At 43.3% G+C, this 27849-nt stretch overlaps 2 protein-coding genes across 11 annotated transcripts in view; both read right to left on the bottom strand.

Moving 5' to 3' along the window:
- The window catches only part of NOD1 (nucleotide binding oligomerization domain containing 1), a 35551-nt gene extending 18954 nt beyond the window's left edge, over positions 1-16597 (bottom strand). For 4 of the 10 annotated variants that reach the window (XR_012653885.1, XR_012653887.1, XM_075053535.1 and 1 more), the window contains exons 1-5: positions 15862-16234; positions 8087-8425; positions 6011-6185; positions 2983-4786; positions 841-924 (exon numbers count right to left, since the gene is read on the bottom strand). Coding sequence is in view for 8 of the 10 variants with exons in the window: in XM_075053535.1 (XP_074909636.1) it covers positions 841-924; positions 2983-4786; positions 6011-6185; positions 8087-8302 (2279 nt within the window). In the remaining 2 variants the exon portion in view is untranslated. The other 6 variants (XM_075053485.1, XM_075053499.1, XM_075053505.1 and 3 more) reach the window with 6 other exon arrangements.
- Positions 16598-16929: 332 nt separating this feature from the next.
- GGCT (gamma-glutamylcyclotransferase) lies at positions 16930-27494 on the bottom strand. The gene is made up of 4 exons (XM_075053573.1): positions 27302-27494; positions 23744-23889; positions 20399-20534; positions 16930-18413 (listed from the first exon to the last, which is right to left on the bottom strand). The coding sequence occupies exons 1-4, from the start codon at positions 27416-27418 to the stop codon at positions 18264-18266; spliced, it is 549 nt and encodes a 182-aa protein (XP_074909674.1). The 5' UTR covers positions 27419-27494; the 3' UTR covers positions 16930-18263.
- Positions 27495-27849: the final 355 nt, after the last annotated feature.

The raw sequence follows: 27849 nt of genomic DNA, 5'->3' as shown, positions 1-27849 counted from the left end.
TTTATATAATTTTTTTAATATATGGTCTCCCCAAGCAAACAAAACTTCCCTTTATTCCTGTGTTAGTACAGAAACAATATTGCCAGAAGAGAAGTTAGAAAACATCAGAAGAATGTATTTTTGTCTTTTAAAAGTCATAAAATCCCCTTGCAAATATTACTGAAGATCAGATACCTAAGCAGATGTACTTGCATTAGGGCACTGGAGGAAGGAGGCAATACTTGGTGTTACGTTGACTTCTCAAAAAGTTATTTTTATGTAGCTACTTAACCAAGAGCAGGAAGTCAGAGCTAACAGGCCTTCCAGCTTCAACTTGATTTAAGAACTAATTAAGGTCTTAAAGAAATTGGTACTATGAACATAACACTTGAAGCTATGTTTCCGATATTAGTCTCTACCAAGCTGTATCTGCTTTGCATAGTTGGAATAAATCAATTTATGGCAGAGAAACCAGGAGGCTCTAGCTATAAAGCACACACTCTCTTGCTCACGCTCTCTCCTGCCTCCACAGCTATAGAAGATTTTAGGTATAAAGCTAGCATGCCCACACAGTTCAGTAACCTGACAGTGGTCTGCACTGTGTTATAGAAGGGCTTGATGTCAGTGGACGTCACCCTGTGATGCAGTGCAATGGCAGTGGAAGCTGTGGTCCTTTTCCCAGTGAACTGTTACAGGATGGCAGTTGACTAATTTCTGACACAAGGTGCTGCTTTGCTTATGTTCAGTAAATGAGGAGGTAACTGTGGTTTCCATCCCACCTTTGCTGTATCAGTACTGTCAGCATTGCAGTTTTATTTTCTAGTATCAACATCTATTGTTTTGCTCCTAATTGGTACATACCCTAAGAAAGTCACAATTTGGTACTTGGAGAGTTCTTCATACAAGATCTTTACTCCATGATCTGTGACCTGATTTACACTGAGCCTGGAATGAAGGCAACGAAAAGAAAGTTTGAATCAATATAGATTACAAGTGTTCATCACCCATGAGTTAACGAATGACTGGAAGTCTATGCATTTTCCTCTGATATTTTAACAGGTCCTTATGCCACATATTAAAAGCCATTAAGGGAAATGTGAGCTCAGTTTCATACAGCGTATTTCAAAAACAACAGAAAACAAAAAGCCCCAAATCTCCAAGGCTATGCTCTGGAAGCTGTCCACAGAACTGAAAACAATAAAATGTAGTAAGTCAGAAACTAGAGACAAACACCTCATCCTCCTCCCATGCTTATTGTGACTGCAGGAAGAAATTCTGCTTGACACCCTAGCAAAAGCCAGCTTTCCAAGCTACTCTTCTTGCAACCTTCTGAGTACCTAGTGAAAGCCAGGCATCTTGAAAGTCACAACACGTTCAGGCTTCACTGAATAAAGGTTGTGAAAAGCCCTGGCCAGGAAATAGATCTAGCATGCATGTGCTTGATGTTTCTAATTTTATTGTCCCAACTAGACACGAAACAAATCAACGTCAGTCATTCACAGAATAAAAATACTTCTTTTCACAGTTGTTTGGGGGGGGGGTGGTGGTGGTGGTGGGGTGATGGTGGTGGTTTATTTTAAACAACTCAAGCTTTTTCACCTTGCCTACATGGACAGGTTCCTGTGAAGCATTCCAATTCTGATGAATCACATTTTCTGGGTAAAGCTGTCACTGTGGAAACATTTTGACCAGCTTTAGTTTCTACACAAACTCAGAAGCTGAACATTCACTGCTGAGCATCCCTTATCACCCAACAGCCTCCCTGGCTCTTGCTAGTTAGTAACTTAGTCACTTGGGAACGCACTAGCACATAGCAGAAATCAGAGCCAATTTCTACAGATCAGAACAGTCTGCTTCTTTGAAAGGGATGGTTAAGCTGTTCGAAACAACGCTTCCTGACCTGCAGAAATTGGTCATTAGAAATGAAAGTCCTAACATCAGAAGAGCCATAAAGACAAAAAGGCAACCTAACACACTGGTTTGGTGCTGGGGATGGTGTTAAGATCACACTGTGTATGGCATGATCATATGAAGGGACAAAGAATGAAAGCCTGTCCTTTACCTTCTTTGTTTTGTCTTACGTACTTTTGCATTTTCCTCCCAAGTTTCCTTATTGCTTTCTCTTGGGAGGTCAGCCGATTTGCAACTAATTAGAAAAAACTAGTGTCACTTGCTTTGATTTAGTCCTAGAAAAAAACAAGGCAGAGCACGGCCAACCAGAAGGAATAAATCCATTTATAAAAAAAAAATTCTCATGAGGCTGAAGGAGCTTTAAAAAAAAAAAAGATATATTTGAAGTTCCCGGTTTTCTGCACCTAAATGTTTGGACAAATAAGGTAGAGCTACATGGCACAACCTCAAAGGACTGGAGGTGGAACAATCTGGCCTGTGATATTAGACGTGGACTTAGTTCTCCCTGATCACACCAAGCAATGTCCTCCCTCCACATCACCTCAGGGAAACACCACATCTAAAGACTTCATCTACATCCTTTCACAGAGTACTACATGTTAGCTTTTGTTCTGTGAAAGCCAGACATCTTGGCAGGATGTAAAAGCAAGAAATTCAGAGCTTTTGCTCAAGGTTTATTGTGAATAGTAGATCCTCTCTCACCACACATGACCAAGGGCAGAGATAGGCTCAGGCAATCTTCAGATAATGGAGGAAGCACTTCTGTTTCCTTTCTTTTCCCTTACGCACTTTCTCCCATAAAAATCCTCTTTTGAGACAAAATTATTTGAGACAAAGCTAACTAAACCTACAGGGTTAAACAGTCCTGGCTTCTAAGGACTTCTTATCACATTTTCCATTTGGGTTTCCAAACTCACAGCTTGTCCCTGCTCCTGAAACTGGCTGAACAAAGATTTCAGAAGATCTGAAATTTTAATATCCAGCAGCCATAAGAATCCTCATCTTTCTCCACTTTCAAGGCCAATTCCTCCAGCTCAGCAGTTTGTGGAATAAACCAAGGATAAGCAAGGACCTGCTTGCAGAGACTCCTACCTGATCACTGCAAGCTTGCTGAAGCAAGGTAGCAGCTGTTTTACTCCATAGTCATTGATGTTGTTGTTGTCCAAATCCAGAGCCAGGCGCTTTTGAAAGTGATGCACAACAAAGGAAATAGCACTGCAGTCAGCAGAATAGGCATTGCAGTATGTGAGCTTGATGTAATTGGCATGCATGCGTTTGGCGGCCAACTTCCCCACTTTCTCACTCTGAGTCTCATAAAGGCACCTCAGCATCCAAACAAAGTTGGGCTGGACCTGGACCTGATTGTAGTTTGGAAGCCTGGACCGAGTGACACCTTTCAGGTGGGATTTCATGCTTTCCCCAAGGTATGTGATGAGTGTCTTTCTCTTCCTCTTAATAACTGCAGGCAAAACTAAATGTCTGAAGAGTTTCTGCTTGGATCTAGAAAGCAGACCACAAAGAAACAGGTTAGTAAAATGAAAGTGTTCCTTATTTCGGAAAGGATCCTTCCCTGCTAGTTGTTTCTTCAACCAAGGAATACGAAGGCAAGTAGGCTGGGCAGTCTCAGTGGAAGAACATTCATTGAAAAACTGAAGTAACTCCTTTGCACCCACTTTCTCTTCCATAACCAGGAACAAAGCTGTGAAAAAAGACTGAAGGGTTAAGTGCAAGAACTCATAAGTGCACTGATTGTCACAGCCACTGTAACCTTTAACTGTCCTGAGAAAGCCCAATTGCAAATCTCCTTCAGAGATGTTTACTGATGACACCTCCTCCTGCTCGAAGATAAAGAAAGAGTTCTCCATCCCTTTGTATGCCATTTTACCCAAAGCTAGAAGAGTTTCCTTTCTTGATTTGAACATCTCTGCTTGGCTTCTGGTGTTGTTCTTCAGCAAACTTGTTTTCACAGATCGGTTCAGATGGACTTCAATCATGAGCAAAAATACATCTGTCAATGTAACAGAACAGTCTGGAAGCTCGTGGCTGTCAAACATGGAATGGAAGTGTTCGTAGCATTTAAAGATAATCCAGCAAAATAAAGGCACTGAACACAAACTGCAGAGACTGGGGTTAGCTTCCAACTGGTTCAATACCAGTGTTCGTTGCCCCTCATCTTTGAAAAATGTAGCAGTGTATTCCTTCAGGTTATTGCTGGAGAAACCACGGAGCAACACTTTCTTTCTAATGATGTTTCTTTGGATCTCAGTCCCTGTCCTCGCTGTAAGAATTTTCTTGGATCCCTTAAGAAGCTTTCCTCTGAGAAGGCTTACCAGCAGCACCAGGGGGTGGATGGGTTCATTGGGTGAACACATCTCAGGCACACTACTGAGATCAAAGTTGGAATAGATCTCATCGAAGCCATCAAATGTGAAAAGAACTGTATGAGGGAATTGCAAGATGTGATGGAACACCTCTGCAGGGTCCTGGTCTGGGTAGCAATTATATTTGAAGAGTAGGTCTTTCAAACATATGGCTTCATCTTCCTTAAAGCAACTAAACATCCTACATCGGAAACGGAAGAAAAATTTGGCCCCTATCTCCAATTCTTTTCTGGCCCAAAGGCTTTGTATCTTTTGCACCAAGATGGATTTTCCAATTCCTGCATCACCAAAGACATAAATAGTCTCTCCATCTTCATTAATTAGCCCAACTGCATCATCAAAAAGGGCTTCTAACTGACACACTTTGCCTAGACTTTCATTGGTAAAACTGAGCAGCTCCATAATATTGTCAGAGTAGATTTCTTCAAGCAGCATCTCTTCCCTCTGAGCGTATGACATAACAAACTTGGAGTCCCGTCCCAGTTCATATCTGAGTTTCTGGCAATACCTGCTAACTAAAAAGACAGTGAGCTATTATTAAAAAGTACTATGTATACAATGACCCACTTCTTTGGGAACCGAGAGGGGGTAATAAACAAAAGTAATTCTAACGTAAAATTGGTTCTTTGGCAGATTACTTCTATTTGTGCCATCATCACTCTCTTGGGAAATTCAGGTACTAATCAAAGGTTATGTGTGAGCCACCATTTCCTGAAAGCCAGTACTGACACTGCACTGCTTTAAGGGGCTGCTATCCTTCAGCTGAGACTCAAAGCCAAGCCCCTGACCCTTTGTTAAAGACTGTTTTACTCTCTGCAAAGGCTTGTTGGGGTTGTTGGTCACTGATTAGTTTTGGCATCTGCCTTTTCATTGTATTTATATCCTACCTGTGATTTATATGAGGTAGGTGGTTATTCTTTCCTAACTTGTTAATTTTTATTATTGTAAATAGAAAGCATGTGTTTTAGAAACTGGGTGGCAGGCACCTCAAAAGCTTTTTTTAAGATGACAAAAAAAAGAGAGTCTCAGTTATTGTGCAATGTTGGCTTGTGTTTTTATTGCAACAGAAACTTCACTTCATATGGGACCAAAGTAATTATTGTATTTATATAGTATGAAAAAACCTCTCAAGAAGAAAACATTTATTTCTGCTATACTTTAACTCTGACTTTTGGTATAACTCATCATTTAGGATCACAGAATAATTCAGGTTGGAAGAGACTTCAGAAGGTCTCTAGTGCTACCTCCTGCTCAGAACAAGGTCATTTATGAACTCAGATGAGGTTACTCAGGGCTTAATCTAGTTGGATCTTGAAAACCTCCAAGTATGGAGACTGCACAGCCTCTCTGGGCAACCTGTCTCATTGCTTGACTGTCCTCATAATGAAATATTGGCTATTCCATTGCCAAAACATCACAGTGTTGCTAATAAATTGTAGTAGACACCTAGAAAATACTACAGCTGGCACAAAGTGGTTATGCTGTTATGCTACATATCCAAAAACAAACGCAGAAAGAGCTTGACTTTAGCAAAACAGAATGTAATATATCAACATGACTGTTGTGTTATACAGCGTGCCTTTTAATTATTTGGCTACCACTGCTAGCAAGCACAGCATGCACACAATTATCTTCCCTGGCTGTGCCTGCCTAGACTCTCTTACTCTCATGCCACCTGGTTAGAGCTCCCTATGTAGCAGGGTAGTTCAAAGGGAAGGGATATAGATGCATGGCCTTACCTGGATCTGTATTTACCACAGGTTTACTACAAATATTCTCTGAAGGCTTGTAACCTATTTCATCCAGCCAAGGCTGAAGTTCATAGTAAGCATCAGTGACTTTCTGCAGGACATGGATGAAATATTCTGAAACCTCTTCTCCCTTGCTTTGAACCAAGTCTAGAATTTTGCGAACCTGAAGAAACACCACATGAAAGATCATTGATACATAGCATTTTATCACAGTTACACTTGTGAACTGCTTTAGGATCCTTTTTGGACTGGAACAGAGGATCAAAATCAAAACTGGTGCTTCAAAAACTTGAATTCAAAATCTAGCTCTGAATTTGAACCATCACAACACTCACCTGCTGTTTGTATTTGGATGTTGGAAGAGAGTTGGCTCTGCAAGTTAAGGTCTGAACTTGTAGCTAAATCACATGCTAATCAGAAACAAAATGCATACATACTGCTCCTCAAGAGGGAACCCAAAGGACTTCCTCAGCGTGGCTAGATAGTATATTTTAAATCCCATGCTGGTTAAAAAAAAAAAGGGGTGGTTTCTCAGTGCCCTAAACTCACCCTCTGGTTTGTAAATACTCTAGTCACGTTTAGATTTACCTCAGGATCTAGCCAGATCCAGAGCAGGGTAGGCAGAATCTCTCTCTGGATCTTAATGCAGATCCAAAAACCTGTAACTCTTCCTTTTAACACAGCAACACAATTTTGTAGGCTCTCTTTGTACAATGGACTCGCTGCCTGCAACTGTGACTAAAATTAATGGCTACCAGGCAGTGGCTGGAGCAGTTCAAGCCTAAGCGTTATCTCGAAAGGCAAGGCAGAGCCTGATCTCTGAGCAACCAGTACACAGCAACGCTAGTACAAAACCCTCTGCAAGGCAGAGCAATCATCTGGGGGCCCATTTTGAATGTCTGGATCCTCTTGCTAGAAACAAATGAAGAATTCAGTTCTAAACCAGGCAAAGGGTTTCTAGAGACTGTGGTCTCTTGTGAGCTTAAAGCAGGGTGAGGTACACACAGCACAGCAAAAACGTGGTATTTTTTGACAATTTGTATGCTCTAAAAAGCAATTTTGTGCCTTCCAGAAAGCTCCCACAGAGTCCACTTCACTTACACTACTGTGGTCTGCTCTCTGTCTCTGCTTAGACTCCTGATGCATGGCTTCCCCCTCAGCTTTGTTAAAACAATCATATATATTATGCTGAACAATAAGAAATGGAGATGAACATACAGTGCACATTTATTCAGCTTTGACCCTATACACAGAGTGAGCACTGTGTTACCGTTTCAACTTGCCAGCAAGAATGATTATTTTATGAAATGTGCACTGTTAGTGAAGTCCAAGGTCCCTGAATTTTTTATGGTTTGCCTGCCTCTAGCTGTGATACTATTCTGAAGCTGCATGACTGGTTGGTCAGGGAAACAAATAAGGAGTTTGGTTTAAGTCATGATGCAAAGAGCAACTGTGTACATGTGATAATTTTCCCCTATCAAAAGACCAGGAAATAATTTTTGCTATGTATGTCCAAAGATGAATCAAAACCCCAAATGTGTCAGGATATATCAATTTTCCATACAAACATTTACAACATACATAGGTCTTTAAAGATAAGGGACGGTGTGCACATAGACAACACACAATCATTAACTTCTAAAATAATATTTCATTTCTGTCTCTCCTTCTCTAAAGCAGGATGACCTGTCCCGTAGCATCCTAAAGTAGATTTTCCTTGCAATACTCTGCATAATAACGAAGGCTTGCATGTAGCAAGCTGCACTCTAACAGCCACTGTGGTCACCTCCTTATCAGAGGACAAAGCTGCAGCTGTGGGGACAGAACAGCAGTTATCACCCTGCTCATTCTTACAGCTGCCAACAGGCTTTACAAGCAGTGCCAGCCGTCCTGGAAAGAGATGTGCTGGAGACACTTGTCCAGAAGGAACAGGGTGGGGAAACTCCAAAATAACAAAGATTAGAAAAGACACTAGGCATAAAATTGCCAGATAAACCCATAAAACCCAGTGGTAAATTGAAAGTAACAAAAAGCTTATGCTGGCTAGTGAAATAAAAAGAATACCTTATCTGCTTGAGTTGGAAATTGGATAACAATCTCTGCATCTTCAGCGGAGAAGTAGTCATTCTTAATCAAGTTGTCAATCAAACACTGTGTGTTTCGGATTCTACTGACCAGAAGTTCTCGGTATACCTTCAGCAAAGCAATGAAGGACGGAAGACTTGCTCCTGGAGGTTTTTCCACAGAAATCTCCAAGTTAGCACAAAGTTGACCTTCCATGGCTGAGATAGCAAGAAGCTGCTCCACCTAGACTCATCTTTGACAAACTGTCCATTTGCAGTGAGAAGTCAGCTTGGAGTTAACTTCGGGGAAACAGGCAATCTGTCCTTCACATGACTGAGCCTATAAGAAGTTAATTGTATAGAACCTCAGTTTAAACCTGATTCTATGAAGAGACATCCTTCAATTAGCCATCAAAGAATACTTCCAACCTCTGCATAATATCATGGCCGACTTATTAACAAGTTTCTTCCTCAGGTACTTCCATTTATTTGTTCAGGTTTTGGAAAAAAAATACCTACAGCAGGCAGTCTCCCTTCTGTACCAGTACTTTACTCTAGCCTCTAGCTTGCCTCAAACACCACCACTGTCATTTGCTTTAACTGCCTGTTCCTAGTGCATAATTTAATATTTTTTATTAGCTTTTCATGTTTCAGTAGACAAAGCAGGGCATCTGTCCAAACATATCTGGACAAGTAAATAAATGGAATAAAATTATATTTCATAGCAATTAATTTTGTATAAGGAATTAATTTATAGTAGCAATTCACTTTGTTTTTTCTGTGTTACAACAACAGACCCTGTATAAAGTGTTGCCAATATGATAACTGTCCCTGTAAGCAAGGCCTTGTGAACTCTTGAGACAGTTTTAGCTAAACTAGGAAAAAGCATTTAGCTTCAGGGCACCAGGTCTGAGAGGCAGTACTGAGACTGTGGGAAAGCCACTGATCAAATGTTTCTGTTAAGAAAGCCAAGAGTAAAATTATGCTAACAGTGAAAATGCTGCTGCAGATTTCAGAGCTACTACACCACTTAGGGGCACAGAGCACTTCATATGTCCTCAAGCTATTGGTTCATACAGCACGTAAAACAGGGAAAATATCATTGCATTGGTTTAATTTGGTTAATCTTATAAAATTCAGGTGAGTAATCTTAAAAGTTAAAAATACAGTTTTTCAGAATCTGAAAAATAACAATGTTACAGAAAGGACTGAAATAAGCGTTTGTAAATATACATGATCCCATCTCTAGTGATTCACACAAAAAAATCTGTACCTCTCCTTCAGCAGGAATTGCACAGAATAACTAAATTCACAGACTCTTCCCCATATGATGAACTAGGCCTGGAAGATAGCACCACAATTCATATTCAATACTGGATTGGGCATCCAACCCACCTCCAACTTCATAAAGGGAAAAGATTGCATACAATACAGCTTGTAATGAAGATACCAATTTAAAGCCTGTGCAAACACTTAGGCTTGAATGCCTGACCTCAGCCCCTGTATGAACACCTAGAGACACAACATGATCATTAACTCAGATAGCTACAGGCTCAGGAAACCCTCTCATTGCTGTAGAGATGTTGTTTAGAAACTATACTCTTTAGCATCAATGCTCTCTCCTTGTCTACAAATGTATATGCTGTGTATGCCTTCATTCTCCATACCAGCTCGAGAGCTCTTTTTAGATGGCCATTTATTCCCATTTTTCTTTACAGGGCATAAAGCAGTAGGAATCAGGATCAGACTGCTCTCTATTGTATTACTAAGGTTTTGGTTTTTTTAATTGCAGTTAATATACCATACAGCAGGCATGAAGTTATATCGTAATTACAATTCAACAATAAGTTCATTTAGGTACTATTTAGGTACAAACCTTGCACATATAATTTCCCCTGCAAAAAGCAGGTTTTTTTGCAAGATCACAACTCAATCACCTCCACATAGACAATAAGAATTTGCATGATCTACACAAATTACTGGCACCCTCCAGTAACAGGTAAAATGTACTGTTGCTTCAGCAGGTCAAGTGATATTTGGAAGAATGTTCTTAGATTCTGATTACAGTCATATTAATAAAAACAAAACACAAAGCCCTTCTTCAACAGTTCTGTAAAGGTGCCAGCTCTGCTGCTGCAAAATTCTCTCACAATTTCCCAAGACGTTTACATTGCCAGCAAATTTTCCAAATGCTCCCCAGCACTGCCCTGGCAAGCTGTAACTGAGCCCTGCCGGCTCACAGATTCTTCTAGGTGACCTGCTACTGGAACAAAACCAAACTAACTTCTATGGGTTTTCCGTATGAGAAGCTGCAGTCTGCATCTGTGTAGCTTCTCCTGCTTGATGCTGGAGAAAGACAGGGTTTATATTACTGCATTTTAGTGATACTACCTGTCTACACTTAGAACCACAGGCCAAACCAGCTTAGCTGATTTCAGGAGACCCAACAGGTCCTAACTTACAGTTGCTCACCTGCACAGATGCAGATAACTGCATTAAGAGTCAAGCCCTCCAAAGGCTGAGACCAGACAAAACCCCAGCACAACTGTTTTGGATCACAGCCAACTGCAAAACTCTTTCAGCCAAAGGGAATGTAACCAAGTGATCTGACTTTCTTACCACATGAGTAAGTGACTGCATCTACTCAGACAAATCAACCTTTCATTATGCCACTCACATGACCCACCAGATGAAGTGGCTGATTTCTGAGTCACTCAGCTTCCTAGAAGCCACACTGGCACATCTCTTTGTGCAAGAAAGCTCATTCCATAAATGGACTCTATCATGAAGACCAAACAATGCTGAAAACATAATTTACTCTAAAGCTTTTGCGAGCTTTTAGTTAAAGAGATAGAGACACCTTAAAATACATGAAATAAAAATACTAACCCTTTTCTTTCAAGATACTGCATCTACCCAACGTCCTCTGCTTGCTTTGGTTATTCTAGGACCACATTATCCTAATGCATTTTCTTTCTTTCTACTTTGTGAGAAGAACTGAGACAAACATCCAAGAAACCATAATAACGAACCAAAGTGCTGTCATGTGTACAAAACAGAGAGAAGAGTTTTCTTCACTCTTCCAGATCCATCTACAAAGAGTATAAGAAAAGAAAGAAGAAATACAGCAAAAGGACAAGAACATGGAAAACATGGAAAGATCAGAAGGTCTCGAAGATGCTTGCCCTGCATCTGACTAAGTCCAAGTCAGTACAGAACCTGGTTGGTACTGGAAGTGGTGTGCATACGTATGCTGCAGGAAAAAGCATGTTCCCTTTCACACAGGGTGACCTGCAAGAGAGTAGAGAAACAAGAAAGCAATCAAAAAAGAATATAAAGTAAGGATAAGCATTAGGGGAGAAAAGGAGAAAGAGCAAAAATGCTGAGCAGGGAAGTCACAGTTTGCAATATGAATTCTGTGCACGATGACGTACTCAGTGATATTTTTCAGTGGCAATATTAACTTTAAGGCAAAAAACCCACACCACCCAGTACTGGAGAAAACAGCAATTTTCATCAGTCTCTTAATAAGAAAAAATGGAAATTTCCACCATCCATAGAATAAGAAAATGCCACATCAGATGAGCAGCTGAACACCTTAGTGCTGGAACAGAAACACTTCCTGCCACATGTTAGCTAAGAGCAAGGCAGGTATGGGCACATTTGTAGCAAAGTGTATCAGATACATGAAGAAACTTCAGGTCCTACTCAGACTAAAGTAAACACAAAATTTTTCTACAGCAGCAGTTCTAGGTGCAACAGCACCTAAAAGTCCTGATCAGCATGAGAAACATGCTTGTTCTCTTAGAGAAACACACAGCACGTAAGATTCTGATGTATATGATTCTGTTTTGCTTGGGCGTTTTTTTGTTGGTTTTTTTGTTTGTTTGTTTGTTTTTTAAACACGAGGCCAATGTGATGATGTCATGAGGTCTCTGACTTATCTACAAGTCCATCACCTCTTGGAAGGAGTCCCAGCTTCCATCCTGCTTTAACATGCATCCTTTCAGTGAGGGATCACAAGGTTACAAAGCACTAAGTCTCTTGTTACAAGGATCTGTTAGTTTTACAATGCTAGGTTACATATCTGGTGTGTTTAAAGATAAATGCTTATGCAACTTAAAAATATGCATTGAAAGCATATAGTTAAAGTGCACATAGTGTTCTTTGCCTTATCTTGGGCACTCCAGATGCTGGACTCAATTCCAGTGCAATTTTTGTGACTGATGTTGCATCAGTCATGGGGACACTGTTAGAAAAGACTAAGACATACATTATTACTGTGAGACACCTCAGTGCACTGACCAAGGTCTAAGAACATCCACTGTTGAGAACTGCTGCCTCATTTTTGGAACTGTTCCATTTCTGAAAGGGGTAATGAATAAAATAATCTTTCTGAAAGCCACCTTAAGGCTCTTACAATCCTTTGTAAAACATTACTAAGATATGGTAAAGACAGATCACCTGTTCTAACAGCAACGGCTTGTAAACACATCTATTTAGAGAAATGAGCATTATCATTGAGGTTTGTACACAGAAAGCTATGTACACAAGGAGAAAGGGAAAGATTTGCAAGCTTGATGCAGTAGCTGAAACAAAAGAACACCTAAGGAGGAATGGAGAGAGACAAGAGAGATGATACCCGGGCAAAGCAGGAGTCTAGGATGAGGAGAAAACAGAAGAGATGCTTATGGGGAAAAGCTTCTTATGTGGGAACAGAATGGACTTCTTGCTCCTGAGAGGGAAAAATAAAAACCAATGATTTACTGATGAGGCTGCCAGTGATGTTGGAGATGAAATTCAGTTAGCCATTTTGAGGACAGCAGCTTCGGTCAAGTGAAGATGACAGAAAACAGACCACCAGGAATTAAAAAGAACCAGAGAGCAGAGTGCTCACCCATCACTTGTAAAGGCAAAGAAGAGAGAGACAAGGCCTTGGCCAAATGAAGTGTCAATGGGGATTGAAGGGATGTGAGAAGCAACAGCAAGTGTGGCAAGAGATGCATATCATAAGCCTGCATAACCGAGAACAACAAAGAGGAAGCAAGATGGAGATCAGGCCAGGGATACGGAGGGAAATGAAAAAAGGAAACGAAATTTGTCATAGTAAGAGGTACGATGAAAGTACCAGTGCTTACAGCAAGATTTTGTATAAACCATGTCAATAAGCTGCAGTGGCACTGATGGCCCCTGCATGAACACACTGGCACTTTTATCTAGTGGTACTTCTGACTTCCCTCTATTCTCAGCATTGTGCAAGCATATATACATTTTTATGTTTCCTGGCCCTGCCCTTCTCACATCCTCTTTTCACTAAAATCTCCTTGCTCTTCTTCTATGCCTGTTCAACTATCAGTGCTGCAAGTCCTCTGGCAGTGAAGAATATATTGGTTTATCACAACAAGGTCTTACCAACTATAAAAGCTGTAGATATAGGGGCTGAAGGATCTTAAAGAATAGCTAAAAAACTTTACCACTTTTGGGTGAACTAGGGAATTCACTCCTCATTGAGCTGACTGCTCCAAGCAGACTGCGCAGGATGAAGCAGTAAAGGCAATATAAGGAGCAAATTAATTAACAACCGCCCTTTAAAGCAGCTGATTTAAGACCAAGCTAGAATATTTCTGAAAAGCTGAAAACTCAGTCAATACTACTTCTTCTGTAGTTTTGCTATTCTGACAAAAACTGTTCCTCTAAATTGCCTGTGAGAAAAAGCCCTATGCCACATACCTAGCTATCAGCAGCCAGTAGCTGGAATATCTTCAGGATTTTCACAGCACCTAGTAGCCAGCTCTGGCAGGACAATAGCAAAGCACACACACAAGCCTCAGTCCCAGCTCAGGGCTAGTGGAGTTCCTGTTGGCATAGCCATCTGTCCACAGTATTCAAAATGCAATTAGTCTTCGAGAGGTAGCTGTATGAAAGTAGTGCCCCATTTCACATGAAAATCTGTGCCCTTTGTGTCTCCAAGTCAGATTTGTTTCCTGAGAAAAGCTATTTTGCAGTGCTAGCCACCTCACTGCAGAGTCATTACAGCAAGAGGAGAACTGGAGTCTTTCCCACGCTTTTTCATTAATAACGGTAACCTAGTCAGGCCTGTCTAAACTCAACTTTTTGCTATCACCAGGAGACACAGAAAAGAAACTGATTTTCCACATCATATTGCATGTGTGCCGCAGCAGGCAGTCTTTTGACTATAACAAATGACTAAGAATGTATTTCCACACAGCAGCTCTCACTTTTAAAATAACTTCAACTATTTTACATAGTTCAAGAACAGTAAAAAATGTGTAGCCATTAGAAGCAAATGGGCACATATACTACACAAAAAGTCTGCATGTTTTGATGAGAAGTGATGCAATGTATTTCCCAGAGGTACTAAAAAATGGCCTTTTATTTTTATAGCAGAAATGGTGCATCAGTATGGCTTGCACAGAGTCCCTGTACTGAGTTAAAACACACTCATCATACCCCAGTTTACAATCTCTGTGTAACTATCACCATCGATGCTACATAAGTCAATAAATGCCTTGGGAGGCATACATTAACATCACACTAGTGTAAATCCATTACAACTCATGCTATTTTGCATTGCTCTGGGGTCACTGAGATCAGCATCTTCCAGTGATTTTCCCTCCCTCCTCCCCCCCTCTCTCCTTTGACTGTAGCATAAGCTTTTGTAGCCATCCCGAGTTGTTTGAAGAGCAACAGATATATAAGAACACAGAAGAAATTATTTCTGCCTCCACCTGGTACACTCACAAGCTTTTGTTTAAAAGGCACAGGCTTTTACAGAATTATTCATACCCCTCACAGGTTTTGCTGCTACATTTCCTAAACAGCTTACTTTTAAACAAACGGAGCTCTACATACAACGTTTAGATGAATTAACAAGTCCCTGTCAAAAAGATTTTATGTGGCTTCCTGCTAACTCCTTTCAGGAAAAAATTTAATAGATAAGGAACCACTACTAAGAAGCAAAGAAATTTTCTACTATTAGAGAAATCTTTGGGATATTTTTTTTTTAGAGATGGAGGAGGAAGGGAACAATTTACTGGTATATCTAAAAAATGTAACTGCTTTTCTACTATTATCTATTATTCTCACATTCAACCTGCAGTGAATTCTACAATTAAAGTTGCAATTGATGGAATCACATATTCACAGCTCTCCTAATTCTACCTCCCAAGCTTTGTTCTGGTCATTAACAGCAAACCTAATTAGCTACAGCCACTCCACCTGCCAAAGATCACCTCGCGGTCGTGCCCATCGATCCATCAAAAAAAGGGTCCTGAGCGGGGACTGCCTAAGTATTAAGGTGAGGCAAAGTTAACTGCTTGCCAGCAGCACGCTGGCGTGGAGGGAGACCGCCGCCGTGCCATGCCATGCCACGGGAGACCACCGCCATGCCACGCCACGCCATGCCCTGCCCTGCCCTCCCCACAGCCACAGGGCACCAACTCTGCCCAGGCAAACCCGCTCCCGCCTCCCTCTCAGCTTCTTTCGCGCTAAGGGAGCGAAGCACCGAGGCCCAAACGACTCCCGGGTGAGTCAGCGCACGGCTACGATCTTCAGTCAGGTTCAGGGCAAGCGAATGGCTTTCTTCTCCTGTTTTATCCGTCCGGCTCACGGGAAAGGCAAGGCGGGCGCGGGCTCCGCAGCAGGTACGCGATGCCCTCTTCCACCCGGCGCCACCCCCGGGCTGCCGGGCGCTCCCTCCCGCCTCCTCCGCCCCTCGGCACCCTTCCCCAACGGCCTTCAGGAAAATTACTTCACCGGCCAGCATCTGTAACAGTATTTATTCCTGGTAGCGCTGCTGTATTTTGCACGAAGGCGCCGTCTCCCTCGCCGGGGAGCTGCTGGGGCACTGCTGGCCCCGCTCCTCGCTCTCTGCCTGACGCCGCCTGCCACATGGAAGCCTCCTCCCCGGAGGCGGGAGGGGCCCCTGCTGAAGAAACACGGAAAAAGTCCCAAAACTTTCAATTCAGGAGCGCGAGAAGTTCACCAAGAGGCAGACGCCAGCGGGAGCCGCCGGGGAGCAGCCCTTCCCCTTCCACCTCGCAGCCTTTCAGGCGGCAACACAGAAACTCCGGTTTACAAGAAGCAGAAACTTTGATGTAGGCCCTCCGACCCTCTCCCAGCGCCAGCCGCTGACCTGCTGCTGCCCGACGCCTCTCTCCCCGCCTGTCCCGAGCCCCCCGCCCCTCACGACATGGCGGCCGCCAGCGGCGAGCGAGGCGGGCGGCGGCCCGGCGACCCTCCTCCGCTCCCGGCCCTTCCCCGGCACTCACCGCGGCGGCGAAGGGACGGAGACGAGGGGAGGAGCGGGGCGGCGGCCGGCCCACGGGTGCTTCCCCCCACGCCCGGCCCGCCGGGAAGGAGCTCCCGCCCCACGCACGGTCTGTCCTGCGCGGCGGGAAGCGGCGCCTCCCCACGCGGGCATGGCCGAAGGCCTCTTCTCCCTCACGATCACCGCTCTTCCCTCCCCACACCGGCGTGGCGGGAGGCCCGCTCCCCCGAGAGAGGTGCGGCGGAGGCCTTCCCCCGGCCCGCAGGAGCTCCCACCATTTTCCTCAACGGGAGGCTGTCAGGGTATTATTTTCTGTTTTCTTCTTGCAAGAGTAAAATGACCCATGTAAAAGTTCAAAAGCCCAAAGGAGCGTGGCAGTAAGGGTAAAGCAAAAGAAGTGGTGCTGATGTTCAGTGTGTTCATGCATAGTTCTTCCCCCCATCGTGAAATTACATCCATTATAAAACACAAATAGCCAATGGAAGTTCCAGTGACATTTCCACATCACCAGCTTTTGCTCACACAAGCAACACTGATGCTCTTGAAGCATGCATTGAACAGACAGGGGAAAGGTTTGGTAATCACAGTTCTATTTACTCCGTTTCAGACCAGACGGTGCTAATACAGAAAGTACCATGTTCTACTGTAGTCACCGTGCCCAGCTCTGGAAACAGGCATATGACATTAGGACAGCACCTATACATCCCTGGCAGAAGTTTACAGAAAAATTTTATGCACAGCAGACATGGTAAGTTTGTTACTTTGTCATTTGTTTATCTAAGCAGTCACAGAGTGACACACACCCCTCTGCATGTCAAGAGAAAAAAATACACTGTACAGAAGATAAGCCAAAGTTCAGTTGTTTGACACTTTCCAGGTTGTCAATTTTTCCTTGTCCCCCACAAACTAACTACAAGGGTTGCCAAGTACCATGAAGATACATACTCTAAACCTTACAAGAGCTTCCAGTTTTGCAGGAGATTGTCAAAGCTGTAGAAAAAAAGAGGCCACATCTGTTCATCTGGAGTTTGACAAACAAACAAAATCAATAAACAAATGCGCCAGGACTCACAGGAGAACTGCCTGATTTCACCGGACATGAGACCAAGGCCTAGATAAGCAACAAGCCAGTCAGAAAGGTAGTTTAAAAAACTTTGGAATTATCTAACTAAGATGAATTCCTTAAAATCTGTTGGTTATAGCCAACCAGTTCGCCTACTAGACATAGAAAGGATGAGGCCATTATGCTTTGAATGAGACCCTTTGCTGGATGTTGTCTTCACGCCTGGGTTGCCTTTTGGACTAACGCTTAAAAACACGGAGACAGTTAAAAAAATATTACTTTTCTTTCTTTGTTAACTATGTAAACAGAAACAGGAACTCCATAGCTTCAGAAGTTGGGCTTTAAGCCATTAAGAGAAGCAGTGGAGGAACAAGTTTAGTCTTGGTTTAGAGTTTTGAGTCTACTTTGCATCTAACAAATATTTGAAATTCTTGATAATTGTGTATACAACATTTAAGAACAAAGGGCCTAATCCTGCAGCCCTTACTCCTCAGAAGGCAACAGATGCCAATACTCAAGATGGCCTTTTTCTTTTAAAAAGGTCAGTAAACAGGATACAAAGCACAATTTGCATGCAGCACTGTATGACAATTACAGAAACATAATTTCTAAGTCTGCGAAAACTTCAGCATGTACTCAAGTTATACATACAAAGCAAAGAAGTTACCAATGTCAGTGTGTCTTCAGACTGCAAATTATGTCTAATGGCTTACTGTAGATGCACAGCAAACTCATCTTTTCTTGATAAATAAAGAAACTGCTGATCAGCACAGTGAGGAGAGGTATCTAAATCAAGGTGAATGGCCAAGGAAGTGCAGAGGTATTCTATGCAGAATTTATCTTCTTTGCTTTAATAGCAGCTTCAATCTCTTCCATGATTGGCACCGGCCCTGCATAGTTATTAGTTTCAATAGCTTCTAATTTCTTCTGATAGTCAGCTGGCAAGCCATTCTGTTTTGCACCCATGCAGATAACCTATAATCAAAAGGGAAAGGAAAAAAAAAAAAAAAAGCCTTCAATAATAGTGTTAGGAACGACAGACCCCTCCAAACATTCACTTGTACGGGAAGAACCGCTTAAGGTAACAAGAGAATTAATCCCAAATAAAGCTAGTTGTACCTAAAGTTAGCAAAAGGCATCTGGAAGACCACTGAAGACATTAATAGCATCAACAAAATTACTCTGAAAAGGCTTGTAACTACCAAGGCATACCCCCAAGACTGAGATGTTACTAATGTGCACAAGACTACAGTTAAGCTGCTATTCAGTTATTTCATTCTTTCTTCCAGCAAGGACAAGAACTACTTTTTATCTCTTTAGCCAGCCTTAGCATCACATCTGAGTGAGAAGCAGCATATATTATTGAAGTTATTTTTAAAACTAAGCTGTTCAAATCCAAAGCATAACAGTGAGTACCTAGACAGGTTATAGGAGTAACAGAAACAGATACTTAGCTTAGTGGAAAAAGCACAGATTCCTTAGAGTTTGTTACTGCAGCTTTCCTTCTACATACAAAATAAACTTAAGTATTGGTGCAAGAGAAAAGAAGTGACCGTGAGAGGAAAAGAGGAGGCTGTAGGAGCCAAGACTTGAAAGAGACACCAGCAAATTCCCATATAGAAATGAACAGATAAATACACAGATTTTAAAAGCTGACACTATTGTAAATACTCTTTCATGCATTCAACAGTCAGGAAATTCAAGGATGAGGCATCTAGAAAGGATGAACTTTGCCACAGAAAGTACACAACAGTAGATGGATGTAGATCACTGTGTGCCAATGGAGTCACCTGTACTAAATTTTTAGCCCTCCTGCCTGGTTAACTTAAATAAAAGTTGGGGGCAGGGGGGAAGAAGAGAACTAACAACTGACCCTGATAACAGCAAGAGGGAATGTTTAGCTAGATGAAGTTGCCAAAATTGGAGGTCTGCTCTTACAGCATACTAGCGAGAGCTGACAGACAGTAGCAGACTACGTATTAACTCCCCAAAAAGCCCTAAAGATCTGTCTTGACAGGAAGAGGGTTGACAGAGAGGAGGTTTGTGAAGTAGCAGAGCCTGCTTTCTAAGCAAGCTTTCTCTTCAGAAGTCCTGCAGCAGCCAGCCTTAGCTATGCTCCTGGAAGCTGATTCACAGCAGCGAGTTCCTCAGTTAAGAGAAGGCAGCACACTGGGGATTTAACAAGCTCAGGCCCTGTTTCTTTGCTTTCAGTAGAAAAAGCCAACACGTTACAGTCATGTCTATCTGCAATTGCTAAGAGCTGCACAATTCCAGACATGCAGTCATGCCACCCCAGGCTAGGCCTGCATCAGATCTCACAAGCTAAGCAGGTCAGGCCTGCTGCATGACTGGATCATGTGTCTCTATAGTCAGTGTGTTGCAGAACAGTGTTGAAACACTTCTGCCTCACCAGCCATCAAGTGGGAACCCTGCAGTGCTCTGCAATGTTGCTGGAAGTCCTGTGATGTACTGATGATGTATCTGGTAAAAGAAGGCAGGTGGACTCCTGTATTAAATGATAGCAAGATACTTCATAAGACAATAAGGATAATCCACGTCCTTGAGACTACAAACCAGGCGCTGTATTCTCCCCACAGAAGCTTCCCTCTGTCCTTTTAGTGGAGTACATTAATTTTTCAAACAGAGAATTGCTGCATATATGTAAACAACATCCTTCAGAAATCCTTGTGTCAGTCATAACTAATTCACGAGTTAAATAGAGGCTTCACGTAAAGCATAACTGAGCCAAAAAATAAAATTGGTTTAGTAGGCCTTTAAAAGCTAACAATCTTCTGTGAGCATCATTACAGTAGTACATTGCACAAGGATTAAGCTATACCTTTACGTTAGTTAGTCATGCCTTCCATCCACTGTAAATACAGTACTTATTAAACAGGACAGAAGTACTGATTATATATTTCTGTTCATTCTCTCCAAAATTACAGTGATGCAACACCTACCCTTTTATACTGAGGAGAAGGGGGACCACAGACATAGTCCTTCATCTGGTAGCTTCGACAGGTCAGTACCTTTCCTGCTTGAGTGTGGACATTAACTTCTATTGGGACATAAATGCCATCTTCAACTCCCTCTTGCCTGTAAAGGACATGTATTCCTTTCATGCCAAATAACTGATGCATCTTTCAAACAAACTGTGCAATTAAACATATGCATTTATTATAACAGAATTCAAGGCAGGACAGTGGTCTGTGCTGTTAACAGACTCAAAGAAAAACAAAGAAAGCAAAACATATTCCAGTACTTTGTACAAACTTGTTTCATATCCAAAAATAAGTTTCTAAAGAAGCAGCAGCATTCACTTTTATCATTTCAGCTCTGTAAGAAAGATGACTAGTGGTTAACTTGCAAGGTTAGAGAGAGAATATTCCTTGTGAATTGATTACTGTGCACGTCTGGTAATCTACAAGAGAAACACAACCAAGATTATCAGAATTAACGAGCCAGGCACACATCATTCATTACCTTCCACTCAGATAATGAAACAATTACAAAGTTTTATCTTGCCCATTGTGTTACACTTGAATAAGGGGAAACTCACACAACTCTTGCAATGCACATTCCAATGAATAATCCAAGAGACCCTTTGATTTGCGCAAGATGTGTACAGCAACAATGTGTTAGATCAGGGCAAAAAACGTTTTGGTTTTTTTTTATTAGCAAAGTCACGCTATGCTGTCTTAGGAAAACAAAACCAAACTCAAAACCAAGGCTACTTCTTGTCTTTAACCATTAGCATTTAGCCCCCAATAAGTCTGAAGAAATAGTAAGAAGTAAACGAGAAGCTTAAGCAATACGAGACAGACTTTATAGCACAATTAACTTTAGGTGTGCTTTAGATATGAGTGATAACATGAGTTTTAATGCTGCTCATCAAAATACCATTTTGACAACTTATCTTTCTTTCAAAGATATACTACCATTTCAAGTTATTTAACATACATAACACGAGCCATGTTAGGTGAGTAACTAGGTTAAGTGCAAGTGGAGACTGGAAGCTAACTGCAGATTCAAGACCAACAGACTGCAAAATAAGTCACATGGGTGTGTGAGAGCAAGAAGAATGTTACAGTTAAGTAATGTCCATAGCTAGGATATATGAGGAAAAGTCATTATTTAGTCTGTAACTTACAGATTTGTGAAGTACAGAGGACAAAAAAAAAAAAATCTGACCACGAGACAGCAACAAAATGCATTTGAAGCCAAAAAGTTCAGCCATCTAGGCAAAAGATTCCCCTCCCATATTTGTTTTCCATGTATTGCGTTGTTTCACTAGTATTTCAACCAACAACACGCAGCATCAGTTACACATTCCCTCCTCTGCTTCTGGATAACAAAGCACAGACTTCTTTATCCAGACTGGGGGGGGAAAAAGCAGGGGGGGAGCAGGGCAAATAGCGAAAAATTTTTTTTCCTTGATACATGGAAATTCCAGGAAATAACCTGGTTGAGAGCTTAGAAATATATCTGCTTGTACACAGCCAAAGAATCCCAAGATCTTCTGCAGGAACACACACAAGCTCTTTCAAGTTGTTTAGTAGCAATCCTTAGAAGCATACTATTGACTATTGTTATAAAAGCTAAGAACACATCCTGTTTCCTTCCATTTCCAGTCCACCTTCATGGCTTCAGTGAGGCAGCTGGGAAAAATCAATCTTTAATGCTAGTGTACATCCTGCAGGTTTTGGTGATGGTGTAGCACTCAACTCTCTAGCATCTTACCCAGCATTAAAGTTTGTCAAAGAAATGCCAGGGATGTGCAATTCTATAGTATGTAAACAACACTTCTAGAAGTTAAAATACAAAATGCTGTCCCCATAGGGGTAACACAGTGTTACTATCAAAGCAGATGCTGCCAGCCAGCATCTTTATACTTCTGAAGTTTACGCTTTAGGGAAGCATGGTAAATCAGGAGATTTCAGTAAAGGTCAGCAGAAAGGGGACCAGGAGATAAGTGCTAGTGTAAGCAACAGAGGGGAAACTGAGGAGATAATAAAGCAGGGACATGTGAAGCTCTCCCCAACCAGAAGCATACCAGCTAGATGCCCTCCTGCTTGGGACTAACACTCCCAACCAGGACTTGAGAGTGCTGAGAGTACCCTTTCCCATGATGTGCTAACAGAACTTGGGCAACAGTTTCTGTTGTGTTTCAGGTTCACTGTAGGCAATGAAAAGCAAGTTGGAACTTCCAAGTTTCATGGCCAAGGTTATAAGGACATGTCTGTGCAGCACAGTGCAGCCATAAGCAAAATTGCAACAGTACCAGAGGCAGGAGAACTGTGTTAATGTAATGCCTTTAGTGGGTTTAATATGCCCTTCTTCCTTAGCTTCACTAGCCCAGATTCCTACTGGAATTAATTGATAGTGATGAATTGCTTTAAACAAACGATCCTCCTGTACCAGAAGCGCCATGCTGTGCAGGCACATCCTGAAAGCTGCAATAAACACATGACACCAGCCAAAGTTTTGGAGATTAAGTTTAAGTCCTGCCTTAGACCCTGCAAGAAGCTATGCTACTCCTTGATTTGTTTAGCCAGGTGGTCCTCCAGACTTCAGCCTGGGAATGACTTGCTCAGGTTGCCTTAAACTTGTCTTAATTATCAGGCACAGGCAGAATATTCTCCACCATGCATTGGAATGGTGCAGGCAGCCTCTTCCATTCAAAGGGAAAAATAAAGCCACCCCAGCTCCCTGCTTGGATCTACCTGAAGTTCACAAAAGTTTGAATCCTCAGAAGACATGCAAAATAACTTCCTCAAAAGGTCCCTTTGCCTGTATTAAAGATTTCCTTTGCCTGTATTAAAGATTTCCTTCTCTTCTGCAATTCTTGTCCTCATCCCTTCCTTTTCCACTACAATCGGAGTCTACAGATGTATAGAGACAGAAACTGACGTCAGTCTCAAAGGAAACTCTCCCTAAAGCAATGGGAAATGTGTCACAGGACAAATACAGAGTTTAGGGTAATTTAAGGGACTGGACACTGTGAGGACAGGGATTAAAAAAAAAAAAAAAAAAAAAAGGAGCCTGACCAATATATCAGCTCCAAATCAAGGTCCACACCTTACTAAATACCCCTAAGTAACTTTAGCTTGAACACAAAGCCATTTTAATCACAAATGTGTTAGAAGTCAATACATGTACTGTGAAGTGAAATTCACATATTAAAATCCAAAGCATCTTCTTGATTCCAACACCAAAGCTTCCACACAGCTCTTTACCAAAAATTAACTACAACTTTTCAATTGGCCTCTAAAATAGGAGAAGACAGCAAAAGTTAAGTCACCTACTTATCCAGTGAACTTAAATTGCTAGTGTTCATTTTCCACACTATTCCCCACACTTCGTCTCCAGGGCTCTCAACAATGGTAGCTGTACCTCCATGCCAGACAGAACTTGTCCTGCCTTGATGATGGCCAAACTCGAGCTTAAAATCCTGCAAATGAAACCAATGCAGAGAATCAATTTCCGCTTCAGATAAGGGCTGTTGGCTATTCTTGACATGAGAGGGGCACCTAAAGGAAAGTCTACAAGTAATCAGCTAGAGCCACAGAAGGAAGAATGGACAGGCAGGATCTGATCCAGCTCCCATCTCATGAGGGGCTGAAGTCAGCCTTTTCCACCTCCCCATAAGAAATGGCAACCTTGGGACAAAGGGAAGAGAGTTCTGGCAGAGAGCACTACTGATAAAAGTCTTGGTCTGTGGAGACCTGGATCAACATCCAAACCTCTTAGTAGTTTGGCCTAAACATAAGCTAACAATTTCTAGCTGTTGAGAAGAAAGTGGAGGTAGCCCTATTTCAAAAGTAGCACACATACCCAATTCTACAGTAAACACAGTAGTGCTGAAGAAATGTCAGCTTGACTTTTGTCCAGGTTGGCAGTAACAGGATTGCTGATGTGCTTCCCGTTAGACAATCTGAAGGGCCCTCGGCTGACGTGTACCTTGAAGGAGGGAACTGACTACTACAGCCTTCTCGTTCCTCAAAAGACATGCCTACCAAACACCCATTCCTTTGCAGCTTTTGGTGCTGTTATAAGACTTAAATACTACCATGCAGGGTCCAGTAAGGGTAAAGCCTACAAGATGGTGAGCTTTGGGTCTTGTCCTCATGCACCAATGCAACTGCCCAATACCATCCTGTGTATTTTCCAGTGTTTTGTGCCATCTCATCACTCAGCTGAAACATTCTTGGGTAATTTTAAGCCAAGGTGTACACCTCCTTGAGTGAGCTTATTCAAGTTTTTGCAGGTTGAAATATTGTTTTAGAAATCAAGTATCTCTTTTTCTTACAAGTAATATCAAATATTACTACATAGGCAAAAGAGAATAACAGGTCCTTGCATCTTTCCAGTATAATTTCCCATCTGACTCCATACACTCAGTTTCCTCTCCTACTTGTTAGCCAATTTGTGGATCTTTCCTAGCAGTAGAGAAGGGAAAGAAAAAAAATACCACTACCAAACTTTAAGGAAGACTACCTGCTTAACCACAACAACGAAGTCCGGCAAAAGCAAAAAGGATTAAAAACAACAACAAAAATAAAACCCAAACCTGTACAACCCCACAACTTTGCTTATTTCTCATGATCACCCTCTTTAAGCTATAAGATAATTTTAATTTGAAATATAAGCGTGTGCATATGAATATTCACTTTTTGAGACTCATTACCTTCTTGTAACGTGTCCTAATAGATATGGGGAAAAGGCTGCAAAAGTTGAGCATTTGGAGGCTTACACACAGCACTGATCAGAACGCTAATTTTGTGTGTGTAAGTAATAATCAGCAGCCTGGCAAAGCCATACCGTTTACTCTGTCAATAGAGTCATCTTCTTTCCCCATAAAATGTTCCCCATTAAACTAATTTTACTAGAAAACAGTTTACTTAGACACACTAGTCATCAACCATTCAACAAGCTGCTGCAAAACGGCTTTGCAATATTCGGGTGACTGGATTACTGTGTGAGGAGGACTCAGGACTAGACCCTGCCAGACAGTCAAGTCTGAGTAATATGCACGGAAGTAAATAGTCCAAGGAAAAACTCCTGTCAAGTCAAGTATGCTCACAGCAGTCTACTTAAAAAAAACCAACCAACCAAACAAAAAACCCCACAAAACCCAAATGGACCAATTTTTATTTTATTCCTCCAGTTATATTTTCTTTGACCTGACCTGCACTGAATACCTGCAAGGAGGTGTATAAACAGTCAGATACCACCCAAGAAGGTAAACGGACACTGCACAGAAATAGCGCGGTTAGCTGCAGTTCTAGAAGCAGGAAACCCTACGTTACGCCATGCAGGCAACTGCAGTGGGCACTGCAGGGAAGAGGGAACAAACACACTAGATACTTTCTTGGGCCAAGAACTTGGTCTTTGGCCCTTCTAAGTACTAGTGTAATACCCCCTTCTGTGCTTGTCATACATCCCATTTCTTACAGCTTTTGGCTAAAGATTAACAAAGCTTTAAAAGTAAAAACAGAGGGAAGCGAATTTAATACTTCACTTTAGCATCCAAAGTACTCTGTTTACAGGCTGTTTTTCCTTTTTTTAAGGTGACTTAGTGGTACTACCATAGAGCAATTAACAGAAATCAGCTCCGACCTTTGTGCCCTTCCTCACTCCCAAGCATCAGTAACTTTCCAGCTCAAAGCAAGGGGAGCAAAGCCACCCGGTGTTAGCAGGGAGCGCAGCAATCGGGCAAAGGCCGGCTAGAAAAGCTAGCGCCTGACCGCCAGCTCTTGAACAGCTAACCTGCAGCGTGGCAAGAGGCGCTTACTGTGTAACCTGAAAATCTACCCGAAACCCCGAGGAAAAGCTGAAGCATAGGGCTTGCTTTTATTCAAAGACAAGCACACAAGACTACTGCTTTCCTGCTCTCCTCCAAGGTCTGATCCTACAAGGTGCTGGGCTCTCGGCATGTGCAGCTCCTCAGTGGCATCTGTAAGCGCCTTGCACTTTACAGGAGCAGGCCTCGGTTGCCAGGCTGATAGTCCCAAGAGACACCAAGTACCTGACTGTAGGGAGTTTATTAATGACAAGGTTTGGGGACTTCTTCATACACTCTAACGTAGATAATTTCCTGCCAGTTACCCCAAGAGAACCTTCAAGTCGTCCTTAAGTGGTATCAATTGATGCTCTGCTCCTCCAAGGATCCTTCCAGTTGTACGGATCTGTACTTCAACAGCTTCATGACCATGAGCTCCTAATTCCAAGTCTGCATTAAAGCTGAGCTGATAGACTAACGTGTAATAACCCCAGGTGGGGGGAGAACTGCCAGGGAGTAGGAAGGCATCAGCTGCAGGCATGCGGTGCCGGGTGAAAGCTTGCATCCCGCCCGGCACACAGCACGGGGGGGGCTCCTCACTCGTAACCAGCGTGGCAAAGGGGAAGGAGGAATTCTGATTTTTTAACAAAGCATCACCCTTTTAAAACTGCCAGAAACTTGTCCCATAAACCCAACCGAGCACCTGCTACTGGCATTCTCAGGTTCACAGCTTTCACTACTCTTCACGCGTGGGGTCTTGGCTGGCAGACTTGCGGACTTGGTTAGACCCAGTGCGACAAGCCCCGCAGAGGCGGGATAACGCAAACGCTCCTGCGGCCGAGGCCGGCAGCCCCACGCGTCACGACGCGCGCGCGCGCTGCGACGTTAAGGGCGACGGGACCCGCCCCCCCCCGAACCGCGCTACGGCCGCCCCCGTCACCGGTCGGAGGGCTCGGACGGCCTGCAGCAGCACCGGGCTCCGTGCAGCAGAGCCAGGCCCACGCGCGGCTCCACCAGGGTGACCGGACTTCCACCGGCCCCCGCTCCCCACCCGCGGCACCCCCACGCCGCCCCCCCGCACCTGCAGGCGTGCCAGGGCGCAGAGCGCCGCCGAGGGGTTGCTCAGCAGCAGCCGCTCCCGCAGCAGGTTGCTGCCGTACGCGTAGTACAGGAAGCAGCCGCCGCCAGCCGGCTCCATCGGCCCGCACCCGGCCCGGCCGGGCCCCGCCGCCGCTTTAACGCCCCCCCGTCCCGCCGGCGGCCGCCTGGGCGGGGCCTCCGAGCGGAGCCGCCCGCCATTGGCCGGCCGCCTGCGCGCCCGCGCCCCCACTTCGCTACTTCCGCCGCCAGGCGGCGGCGCTGTGGTGGTGGTGGGGGGTCGCGGGCGGCGCACGGCGTGCATGTCACGCGGGCTCGTGACGTGGGGCGTGCCTCCGGTCCGGGCGGCGGGAAGCGGGCTGCCGCGCGGCCTGGGCGGCGCGTGAGGCGCAGCAGGCGTGCTCAGGGCTGCGTCAGCCGTGGCGGGGAGCGGGAGCGACGCCCGTTCCCGCGCGCCAGCCGCCTCCTGTGGGGCGTCCGCCGTGGGGAGGAGCGCGCCCAGCGAGCAGAGCCCGCGGCCCCTCGTACCGG

Source organism: Buteo buteo, chromosome 2 (assembly GCF_964188355.1).
Source record: "Buteo buteo chromosome 2, bButBut1.hap1.1, whole genome shotgun sequence".
Lineage (NCBI taxonomy): Eukaryota > Metazoa > Chordata > Aves > Accipitriformes > Accipitridae > Buteo > Buteo buteo.
This window is presented reverse-complemented; position numbering and strand designations above follow the sequence as displayed.

What these genes read in the sequence shown, in the direction of transcription:
- GGCT (XM_075053573.1), bottom strand. Translation starts at nt 27,418, where the DNA reads ATGGAGCCGGCTGGCGGCGGCTGCTTCCTGTACTACGCGTACGGCAGC. An exon ending in AATTTAAGTTCACTGGATAA is followed by an intron (nt 20,535 to 23,743) that starts GTAGGTGACTTA and finishes TGTCCTTTACAG; the next exon opens with GCAAGAGGGAGTTGAAGATG. An exon ending in CTTCTCCTCAGTATAAAAGG is followed by an intron (nt 18,414 to 20,398) that starts GTAGGTGTTGCA and finishes TTTTGATTATAG; the next exon opens with GTTATCTGCATGGGTGCAAA.